Genomic DNA, 12,433 nt, shown 5'->3' on the forward strand with positions numbered 1-12,433 from the left:
TCCAGCAGGCTATCAGAGGCTAAATGCACTTTGTGAAACCAAGTAAGGAGCCTTAATTAATTGCAACGAGCGTAATTCAGAATGTTTCTGTAGGTAATGAATATTGTCTTATACTGGTAAGTGCAAAGCCTTTTTTCAGTCCTGAGCACCATTAGAATCAGTACGCAGAAAAAGCTGTACTCAATTAAAGTTTTGAGTGTTCTGCCCAAAGAGGGAAATCAAGGACTGCCATTTTAAACCCCGCCCAAACAAAGTCAGTTCTATTGAACAGCCACAGCAAAACCTCAGCCATTCAGGACTGGCATGCTGCCTCAAGCCAGTGAATTGCTGCTTTTCTTTTTTGTACAATATAATTATGTCTGGCAATTTCAAACTTGACCAAAGGAAGCCACAAGGCAGGTGGGAGGGAAGAAAATGCACACTCTTTAGGAAACTGAAACAGAGTCACAGGGCATCTGAAGATAAATTTAGGGCTCCAAAAGGGATGAACTAAATATAAATATGGAATATTGAAACTTAAAAATTCCAACCCAGTAAACATCATGGATATTTATCAACCTGATATTTCCCCTTCAAAATTTGGTCTGAGCATCAGAGATCTTAGGAGACGTAAGATAATGTGTTTCTCTTGACTTTGTGCAGAAGGCTCATTCATAGTAACACGCATGGAGGAAAAATAGAGCACTACCTTATCGTTTACCTCATTCTGTGAAAGTTCTGGAACTTTAAAAAGCTCAATAAAATGTGTTGAGGAATAACAAGTTTTCATAAAAACAAAGTTATATGGTAAATCATAAGCTGAATATAAGCCAAAAGCATCCTGGGTTATATTAACAGTAGTATTCTCTCAAAGCAAGGGAAGTGAATCTTCCACTCATTTCAGCACTAGTGAGGCCTTCCCTGGAGTACTGTGTCCAGTTTTGGGCCTCACACTTCAAGGAACATGCATTTTACTTGCTATAGTTTTTACATGCATTTTACTTGCATTTTACAAAGTTATAGTTATCCTTTCTATAGGACCTGCAAGCCTGGATTGCAATGATTTTGAAAAGGTTTTTTTCAGATGTTTTGAGAAGCTGCCAGCCACAAAAAGAGAACTCTTGTTAGGATTCATGGGTTCCTTTTTTACATACTCCATCAGTCTGTTGCAGTTATATTCTCTTTTAAAAACATTATAATTTTAAGTTTATTGAACTTCACTGCAAAAAACTAAAAGCAGAAGTCAAGTTTTTGTGTTCAAAGACTAGATCCTGGTCTCAGGTGGTGTTTGGTGCTTTTTGCAAAGCTCTGAAGCTCTCATGCATTTGATACCTCAATACCTTTGAGGGTCTGTGCCTGAGCACGCTCACTCATCATTACCTTACAGTTAAGGGTGGAATGCTCCACGCGTTGCTTACCCTCTGCAAGGACAGGAATACTTTGAATATTTTTCTTTCTACAGATGACATCTGTAGCACCACATTCAAACTTGCTTCTTTCAAATAGAAATGCTGTTTTAGTGCCACATTTTGTAGCACCATATGTAACTTGTAGATAATTGTATGTAATGCTACAGAGGGTCTCGGGAATCTTCAGCATCCCACAGTCCTCCACTCTCCCTTCCCCAGCCTCCACAAGGTAGGGCAGGAATACAGCTAGCTCCTTGACTACCTGCCTAGTTATGACAAGTTGTTCCAGAGCCCTTTTGCTGCCACTCCTGTGGAGACACCAGTAATCAACATTTGGTAGAAGTACAAATGAATGCACAAATGAGTGCACATAAATCCATTTAATTTGGACTGATTGGCATATGGTAGGTGTGCAAAACAAGTTAATGAGCACGCCAACTGACTGAAAAGTAATGGTATAATAAAAGGAGCCATTACTTTGAGCTATCCAGACACTCATAATACTTCATGCTTTTCTTACCACCCATGCACCTTGCCATCTCTCAACAAGTTACCCTTGTTTTGCATGCCCAGTGAACACTATGTTCATGCAAGAGTTACTTCCTTATTTTTACACCTAGTTAAACTAGTCTCATGACTAAGTTAAAGTTTGCATGTATCAGACATCTCTATTTAAATTTATATCAGTATGGAATATCTTAGCCTATCTACATGTTATAGAACACTCTCCAGAAGAGAGGCATGTCTCTTGAAAGGGCATACCAGGCAAGAATTTAAGGGGCAACCTGATTCCTTTCAAAAAAACCAACCCCCCCCACCATTGCAGTTCTAGGGCAACAGTGACACCCAGTGGCAGTCAAATTAACCCAGGCTTTGGATTCCCTGTAGCTATCCCAGGGGATATATTCTGACGACTTAAAATGGACTAAATTTATTTAGACACTTGGAATTATGTCAGTCACCCAGTCATTTTGTCTCTTTAAGGTCTTTCTTCAGGGAATTTTGTTACATTGTGTCACAAGTAGCTCAGCATAATAAAATTATGTGGCTTTCGATAACATGCATTTATCTTTTTTTTCTTACCCACTTTTTTGGCCTTTTTCTGCAGGCTTTGAAGCCATCAAACCATGCCACCATTCAGAGCATTGTGAGAGCAGTTGGGGTTGTTCCTGGTATTCCTGAGCCATGCTGTGTTCCTGACAAAATGTCTTCCCTCAGCATCTTATTCTTTGATGAAAATAAGAATGTGGTGCTTAAGGTTTACCCCAACATGACAGTGGAGTCTTGTGCATGCAGATAACAGCCCAGAAGAAACCTTTGAATTGTTTAACATCATCTTTTGCAATGTTTTTTATTCCTATATTTTTGTTTGCACTGCCAATGCATTTCATTCCAGAAAAAAAAAGAAAAAGGATATGAGCAAAACTGAATAAGAAAGAGGACTAATGTGAAGAGCAAGCTGAATGGAGATGTCTAGGTGGGGGGAGGGAGGAAGGGGGGAGGCGTAAAACTAATTCACCTTTGAAACTGACTGAGAAGCAAGATTTGGCAACTGGGACTAAGTATTTCTGTTGAAATACAAATGAAAAGTGAAATTTTATCAAAGACTCTTCAAGATGTTTTTAGAACTGTCAGGAGGACATGCTGATTTATTTTTGTATGAGGTTTTGAAAATGGCAGCAGCTGTTCTATTGTTGGCCCCATTTTTCTAGTGATGAACGGGAAGGGAGTTTAAAAAATATGTTATACAGTTTGAAACCAGGCTTTCTGCCTTCAATTACTGAACAGCTCAGCAAGTGCTAAATAACCTAAGCAAACCTGACATCCTATGAGCCTTAGAAAATCCAACATAGACATTTGTTTCTTTGATGTGACATATCATTGATTGTACCTGTATATTCATTTTTGTTTAGCATGTTCTTTGTATTTCAGCTAATATGATGCCCCTGCCCACAGTTTAGATAAGGGCAAATCACAGCAGTGTTGCATGTGAATTCGTAATGTCATACCAAAGCTTTTGTTTCATGCCACAGAACAGTAAGAAACTGGTCATCATATAGCCTGGTGACATGGAGGTATCATAGCTCAGCATCACAGCTAAGCAAATAATTCCTAACAAGCATGGTAGAACATGGATAGTTTGTGGAGTTATGTTCTATAACGTTTCCAAAGATGAGGGTTTGTAACCCTGGCTGAGGTGCTCAGGGCCAGGGGGATCATATATAGCTGTAGCAAACAGCTGCATAGGACCAGTCCACTGTTCCAACTTATTACTGCAGCTTTGATATTAAAAGGCACCATTTCTCCAGGCAGCTATAGAGGACTGATGTTGAACTTCAGCTAAATGGAGATGCCCTTTCAAGTAAAAGCCACAGCAAACAGCTCTGTGGCTCACCTGTTACTTGGCAAACCACTACAGATTGAGCAGGTTGTGAACTGCCCAGATAATAATCTGGGCTGTAGTAAATTTGCTACTTATACAGTCCATGAGGAAATGACTGATGTCTTAAATTTGTTATGTGAAATTATTTGCATAACTTGATCCACAGATTGATTGGGAGGACTTCACTGTGATGTTTTGACCAACATTTGGTCTGCATTTGCTAGTCTTGATTGCATAGGTCACATAGCATTGTTTTAGTTCCTATACTGGACAAAAGTTGCTTTTAGGCCACATCTAGATGGCAGAAGTACCACGACCAGCAGCATTGCCATCAAATGCATCACAAGAGTTCTGTGCACCACACTGCTCAGGCCAGACGCTGCACAAGTGAGTAGAGTTGTAGTGAAAGATTAATTCACACTGCTGCTTCCAGGTTGGACAGCAACATGTATGATGTGTTTAAAGATGCTACTGCTGGGCTTGGTAATTTACCAGTCTTGGCAGAGCCTCAGAACTATGTGTCTGGTAAAGATACTCAAACTGTCAGTTTAAAATATATACCTTGAGAGCTTTCTCTCACAAATGCCTACAATATGCTGTTTCAGTGAACTGTCCTGTCACCAGGTAAAATTGGCAAAATGAATCCAGCATGGTGTAAAACAACTGCAGAGAGCTTGGCCCTTTATTCAGGGCAGCATTCACACATTATTTGCCCAGCTCTGCTCAGGCAGAGGTATTATGCCAGTGGACATGACCTAAATATAATAGCACTTTTTAAAGAGACTCCTATCTCTCAAGAACAATTAGCTTGTGTGAAAAATTATTTTGAACAAATTTAAGTAACTTTTTTGTGAAACTCATCTCCACATTGACTTTAGAAACCAGATGCTGGTCAGAAAATATTCAGGTTCTCTACACTGAGAACAAATGAGTACTCTTGCTGCTTTCAGAACAACTAAGAGCTATACTACAGTATCAATAGATTCCCACTGCACTGAATGCAGCAACAATACATTTTATCACGTAGACACCTACCTGCAGCTTCACTGCTATTTCAAGATAGCATGAACGGTTTATTCTTAATGTGCCATTTGGTCACTAATACTGTTGTGTTTGCAAACTTGAGAAATGTGTGTGCACATATGTGCAAGAGATAGGGGATGTGGAAGAGAAGAAGGAACATATCCTGTAGTGTCTATAATGTAACCAGGCAAAGATCCACTAGAAGTCAGTGGGAGTGCTGCTGAGGTGAGAACTATGGAATAAACCCAGAAGAATATAAAGGCTTCCTGATATAAACCCCTTCCTGATTTGTGCAAGTGGTGTGCTTCTGGGGACAGATTCCCAAATGGTGTAAATCAATATAGCTCTGTTGGCTTCAGTTAAGCTGTAACAATTCTCACAAGTTAAGGATCTGATTTCTTAAAATTCCAACTGTTCTTCAGAGAAATCTTGGCCTACAGAGTAAACTGTAAGAAAGACTCCCTTTCCAGAGACCTCATGGAACCTGAAGTCTTTAGGACCACAACTGTCAATAAACAAGGAAGTGTGATGATATCTGTGCTCATAAGCCATGCCTATCTGGATTCTCTGTCATTTGACCTCCTTCATATAGAAGAAACATTTTAAATGAAATGTGGTGTTTCACATGTGTTTGAAAATTATAAAAAATTGTATTTTGTGCTGCAAACAGAAGACAGTTGCAGACAGAAAGAGCCTTCCATTCCCCAGAAACAAAAAGGCTGCTGAACAGCTCTTGTCACTCAATAACAAAGAAAGCCTGTATCTACATGTTATTCTTTATGTGTGTGATCTTGTGAAGAGAGACTTGCTTTAAGGAGAGTTCAGAGGAACAAAGTACACAAGTGTCTGCACTCTGTGGGGATTACCTACAATTTCTTTGGTGTTAGTCCAATCCTTCATGCACTGAAGTCTTTGGGAGTCTGCCACTGACTGTGTGATTGGCAGTCGCTAATACATGGTAATTTTCTCAAGGAAAAAAGGAGACTGTTTTAATTAAGCTTCTTCAGCTGCAAAGAAATCCATATTTTAGAAATTAAGTACATCAATAGCTGCTATTTAAACGAAAATAAACCTAACCAAATCTAATAATTAATTACAAGGAAGAAATAGCTTTTGTACAGTTTTATTGGGCAGCCCAGGAAGTGTGACAATAATTCCAGTGTCTGTCTTTAGGTTTAAGTGGCAATTGATTAGTAGCCATCGCTTCTTTCCAAATCCTGTCCCTTACAGCATGTTTAATCATCACCACAGGCTAAGTTGTTTTAAGATACATGCACTTCAGTTTCACTAAAGATAATGTGGGAGCTGCTCACCTTACTAGAAGGCTGAAGTTAGCCCAGAGTTGTTTTTGTCTATCCTACAAAGAACACTGTAATACTGACAGTTTATATCAAGTGCTACTTTAAGGATGACTTGCCATTCCAAAGCATTCCAAAAGCCTGCAAATATTAACAGTGGTTCAACAGTAAGGAATTGTTATGCAGTTATCTCAAATTATTTTTGTACATATATCGCATTGGGGGAGGCAAAAGCATTCATATACTTTTTATTAAAGAATGGTGATTATTTTTTGCTATTGATTTAATTCGCCTCAAATGAAGAAAAGGACTGTTTTACCAAGACAGAAATTTCACTTCTGTTTGCACAAGTGATAATGGGAATTCTCAAGCAAAGCCTGCAATGTACTGTTGTAGGCAAGAACTGGCCCAGTTCTTACTATGGTGTAAAAAGTGAACACAACACATTAGGCTGGTGTGATTTAGGCAACCAGGAGGTGTAACTGGAGACAAGACAGCTAGTTATCCTGTAATGATGCAAAAGGAAGTCTGTGTATGGCCTGTTGGAAGAAAGGTCATTATGTTCTTGGGATAAATACAGTACAGGCTGAGAGTGAAAGGAGGATAAATTCATCCTGTCATGATCTACCTGGATAGGAGGAGAAGGAGGAGGAAGAGAGAGCCTTAAATGACCCCACCATTAACATTGCGGGAGTCAGCACAATTTTGGCAGTATTAGTTATTCTTTACCATGCCCATTGCTGGTGTGTATGGAGACATTCCAGATCTTTCTTATGTAGTGGCTCCAAAGACATGCTGAGACAAGGAGAGGGCCAGTCCATGCAGAACGGTAATAGAAGATAAATATGCAAGACTGCACACCCAACCTCCTAGCATCTAGGAATGGGGTAGAAAAAGAAGGCCACAGCACATTCAGAAATAAACCATTGCATACAGGTATTCCCCAAATCAAATATATATCCACAAGAGGACTTACAATCTCTCTCTCTCATGCACGTGCACACACACACACACACACACACACACACACACACAGAGCCATGCGTATAGCAGCTAAGCATCACCTAGCAGACCCATGAGCAATGCTTCTCTCCTGACCTTTGCCTGTTCCCTATTTATCTTCAGCACACAACACAGCAGTTTGTAGTCCCATTAGCTAGTCGTACTCGTGTAGCTGTGCCTTATTCAACTTACAAAACTCCAGGTTCTTGCTTCCAGTTTATAGACTCACTGACAAAAAAGAGATTTTGGGTGCCTAGCTCCCATTGACTCCAAGAGAATTAAGTGCCCAAATATTCTGGGTTTGGTATGAGGAACTTTGAAGGAGGTGTAACTGAGAGCAGTCTAGTCCTAACTCACTTGTGTCACATACTGTCTTTTAACTTACACCGTTTTTATCTGAGAACCTGGTCCTGCATTTTGATCATAGAAAATAAAAGCAACAATAAAAATATACTGACTACTGTATAAGTATTGGACAGTATTGGATGGACTATTGACATCCACAGCTAGTTTAATGGAACTGTCTAAATTCAACCTTTATTAAAATTGGTGGAGGTATAGCAGGTATGAATTTATTTTTACTATAAAAAATGTTTTCATCTTCTGTAGTAGGTTTGCTTATTTGACACTGATGAGCTCACAGAGAGACATCAAAATGCTAGTTTCAAGGTTTCATAGCAGAGCAGGTATGGCCTTGGCTGCTTAACAATCTGTTTCTTTCCATTTCCGTAACACAGAATATGAAAATCAACTTTCAAAGGGTACATCAATTCTTCAACTGGTTTTCAAACAAGAAAAGCAGTAGTCTTGCTATTGGGTCTAGTTCAGATTCTGAAAAGTACAATACAAAATAAGGGAAATTATCTTTGAGGCTCTTAAACGTTCGCCCCCTTCCCATATTCTCAGTTGTTCCAGATCATGCCATGGAGACATATATATATATTTCAAAAATCCATTTGTTTTCTACTTCAGTGACCTTAGAATCTCAGAATTTCATTTCTTTAACATTACCCTCACCATATTTGTAGCGAGAAAAAAATAAAGCAAAGCTCTATGCTCATGTACTGAAAAAACCCATAGTGACATAGTGCTCTAAGAAGCAGTGCAACTGACTATTCATAATGGGAGCTTCCTTAGATAAGTTAAAGCATTTAGCTAATTGTCCTATATAATTCAGATTGCTTTAGCTTTACTTTTCCTTCCCTGAAAATCAGAGGCACACAGGAAAATGGAGTCTTTGGACTCCACCAATAAGATGCAGGAATGACATCTCATAAAACACCTCTTGAAGTTAGTTAAAAGCTTTTACCTGTAATGATTAGAGGAATCCTTTTGTAACAAAGGATGTTTGCTGCTTCAAGAAGTTCACAATTTTTTAATGGTGGATAAACTATAGAAAATTAAAGCTTTGAGTTCAGCAAGAGAAAACTAAGAAAACAAGTCTTGATGAAGGCAAAATGCACTGAAATTAGCAGGGTTATTGATTTCTTAAGATGATCATAATTCAAGTCCATGGCATTTTCTAAAGGTCTAATTCCATGGTTTGAGGCCCCTTCTGTTCTGCTGGTGATAATCAAGGATGAAGGAAATGCCACTCCTACAGTTCTTATCCACGTGAATCTTCCCATTAAAGTGAATAGGAATTTTGCTATTGGCCACCATAGGAGACCAATGGTACTCATCTCTGTCAGAGACTAGAACTGGCTGTGCTACCAACTTCATTTACGAGGGCTGCAGGAAATTCTTTGACCAAGGTGTTTGGCCTTTCCCCAGCTCATCTCTACCAAAAGACTCTGGGGAAACATCGAATACTACTACTGACAGGAGCATCTTAGCTTCAACCAGTAGCTAATGTCCAAAATTTGTTGTCATGTATTCAGGCACATAACTAGAGTTGCTTGGTACAACTGATTTGGGCAAAATTCAGCTTATAGTGTAAGTGGGTACAGCTCCTCTGAGTTCAGCTAACCCCTATGACTTGTTTACAAATATTTTGTCATATAAAAAGGAAGTTTTTTGCAAACGTATTATGACCAATTTTAATTAGATGCTAATTTTCACTGTGATAAATCCACTGACTTCAAAGACATTACTCTGGTTTAACTGAGATCAGGATCAGGCCAGGCCTCTGAATTCAAAAAGCCACACTACCAACAAGGAAGAAAAATAATCACCTCCATTATGCTTTAATATGACAACTCATACTTTCTAGACATTCATAATGTGCAATGCCCATAATTTTACCATAACAAATACATTCTTCCTTATCAAAAACCCACTCCATGTAATCATATATAAGCAAAAAAGTTTATTTTGCATTTGTATTTTTAAATGAAATCCTCTGAATAAAGTGACATCTATCATTAGCCATTTGTTCATCACATGGGAAATTATTTCTCTTTGTAACTACATATCAGAATGGATCTTAAAATGACTTTTCCAAGTATTTATATTGCTCTGACAAAAATCCTATTTAGTCCGCTTTCCTTCATTATGGTAATTTTATGCATTGATAAATGGCTCTACCTCCCTGCTAAAAAGTGGCATCTAATGTCAGTGCAGAATTTTTGTGGCTAACTCAAAACATGGATAAAACTATACAAATGTGAATTTTGGGTCAGAATTTCAAAATCACATAGCATTGGCTTCACTTTGATCTCAAGTGACCATTTGGAAGTAGACTGAGCTGTCAATGCCAAGAGTTCTTGGAAACCCCACCCTTCTAAGGTAAATGAGGAATCTCATAGGAAGTGTAATATATAGCATGAAGCATAAACAAGCTCTCCAAGAAATGTATATGCGTGTCTTCACGTATGAGAGTAGTCCCATTAAACCCAATGAGACTATTCCCCTGAGTAGAATTGTAAGGTAGGCTGTTTTACCCTAAACAGATGTCATTGAGGGACCTAACTGATAGGTTGTTGAGCCCCTTCCAAGGGGTGCCAAGTGCCTCCAAAGTTCCCTTTGTCCATGCAGAGCTGAGTGCAGGATTGGGGGTGCAATGCCTTAAACCTCCCATCTCTTGGCAGAGGCTCAGCAGACTTTGTCCTTTTATCATGCTATCCTCTTCTTGTAAAAATAACCTTTGTAAATGCTTTCAGTTTAGAAGTTAAAGCTTGAATAGTGTCAGTAAGAAATAAAAACTGCAAAGAAAAACCCATCTTATTTGTATATAGAAAGAAACTTTTACAGATGCTTTTAATTTATTTTCTGACTATTATTCTCTTGTATTCTAATATTTCCCTCTTTCAACATTGTTAAGGCAAAACAGTTTTCACTAGAGTTGCCAGATGAAATGATTGGTCAAGATCACAAGAACACATTGCAGTGACCCTGTGAAGGGCATGTTTCACTACTGATGTATGTATACGCTTGCCTGGTCCCTTCCATAATGGAAACCTTTCATTACAAATGATGAAAAAATAATAATAAAATCACTATATGTGACCTTTCATTTCTTCCTTTTGTACTTGAGCCTTCCAAGGAACATTTATGCTGTGCTTGCTTGTGATGTGTGCAGCACTTGGGAACACAGTGATCTCCTGCTTACATTTGCAAAGACAAGCCAAGCTGAGGTTGCTTTTATAAAATGAAATAAAGAACTAGTGGGGAGTGGGTACTTGAATTTGAGTTAATATTGCCCGGTATGACAATAATACACTACACAACAGTTGTTGGGTCTGATCCAAGGCCAAAAGACGTCCAAGAGATTCTGTTCCTTCATTTCAGTGGGTTTTGGATTTGACCTAAAAATACAATGTGAGAGAGGGTGTGGACACCTATTGCAGCTCACCAGAATGGTGAACTAGTCTTAAGTGGTTTTTGATGTGGTCAGAACACAAGTGTGTTTTATGACTTCTTTCCCAGAACAGTGTTGTCTATAACATATGGCTAAGAACTTGGGATGAAAATATTCATATTTGCATGGGAAAAATATGGAAGTTCTCATGGTTTCTGCCTGGCCCTTATACAAGTTCATAGTTAAGACTTTTTTCTTCCTTGAGCCTTGTAATTCCTTTACTCTGCAGAGCTCAGGGCTCTGGTGTCCCTGTTCTCCAGATAGTGAATAAGGGCTTACTGGAATTTGCTTGTAACTCTGGAGACAACATACTTTACTCCAAAGGGAGACACACAACTTCTATAATCCCTAAAAGTTCACTCACCTGGTGAGGAATGCCTCCAATCTGGAAGAAAGCATTTTATGTCGTTTTCAAATACCTGGTGGGTGCACAGAGACTATGGTAATGGGTGACCACAGGGAACCTAGATGGATAAACAATGGGTTCCAGGCTTGTCCAATTAGTATCATTTCTTTTCAATAACCCCTTTTGCCCTAGATTGAGAGGAATTCACCTCAAGTGCTCCTGCTGGCCAGAGCTGGGGCAGCATGGAAATCCTGTATCTCCCTTGTGAAGAAAATCAAGTTCAAGCCCAGTACACAATGGGAATTATTAACCAACTAGAACAGCTACCTCTATGGCCCAAGAACAATTTCATATAGGCAAGGGGTAATGCTCCACAATGTACATTGGGCATTGGGCATTGGGTTGCTTTCCAACAAGATGTCAGTTTATGTAAGTGTTAAATGGTCTAAACTTTTTTTTTAAAAGATTAAGCAACCAGGTCAGGAAAGTAATATAATATAACTCCTTGGCATCTGTACACTGCAATAACATCACATATAGTGTTGCTGGATGTGTTCTAGAAATACGTGACAGGACTGAGATTTTTTTTTAATGTTGTTTTTGTTTAGCAAGATAATATGGAAGACAATGTGCCTGGGGACTGCCTTGACTTCTCTAGTTACTAAATAGATTATTATGCAGCTGTGCCTCATGCTATCAGGCCAACAGTTTAATAGGAATATTCATTGTGTCCTTCAACATAACTGGACACAATGCCGCTCCGTGCATGTTCTGAACTTTAAAGTTACATTTGCTAATAGTGGGTTGGACATTCAGCTAGCGTAAATCAGTAAAATACCAGCCCAATGAGCTCAATGAGACTGTAGCCACTGACTTCAGTGGGCCAGTATTTCATTTCTTACCTCAATAGGGCCACACCAATTTATACCAGCTGGGGATCAGCAGCAATAAATCAGCATTTACAATGAACTCATATTTGGGAGCTCTATAAGAGGGTGTCTTAGCAGAAAACAGTGCAAATGTGGCTGAAATCTTGCATGTACCCCTCAAAATAATTGGGTCAGGCTATAGTATTGGAAGGGCAAATAAAGGATTCAGAGTCTTTCAAGGAAATAATAAACTACCCTTTTCAAAATTTACATGTTTAGAAGCCTATTGTGGCCCTATCCTTCCTTGTGATATGTCTTTTTTCAT

The 12,433-nt window shown here is 38.9% G+C and overlaps 1 protein-coding gene across 1 annotated transcript in view; it reads left to right on the forward strand.

Annotated features, from left to right (window-relative positions):
* Window positions 1–10,541, forward strand: part of BMP3 (bone morphogenetic protein 3) — a 33,228-nt gene extending 22,687 nt beyond the window's left edge. Inside the window, exon 3 of the mRNA XM_090036919.1 lies at window positions 2,497–10,541. Coding sequence (XP_089893045.1) covers window positions 2,497–2,688 — 192 coding nt within the window. The 3' untranslated portion in view covers window positions 2,689–10,541. The remainder of the gene's footprint in view (window positions 1–2,496) is intronic.
* Window positions 10,542–12,433: the final 1,892 nt, after the last annotated feature.

The sequence above is a fragment of the Crocodylus siamensis genome, chromosome 2, assembly GCF_052110815.1.
Source record: "Crocodylus siamensis isolate JL-2025a chromosome 2, ASM5211081v1, whole genome shotgun sequence".
Taxonomy (NCBI): Eukaryota; Metazoa; Chordata; order Crocodylia; family Crocodylidae; genus Crocodylus; species Crocodylus siamensis.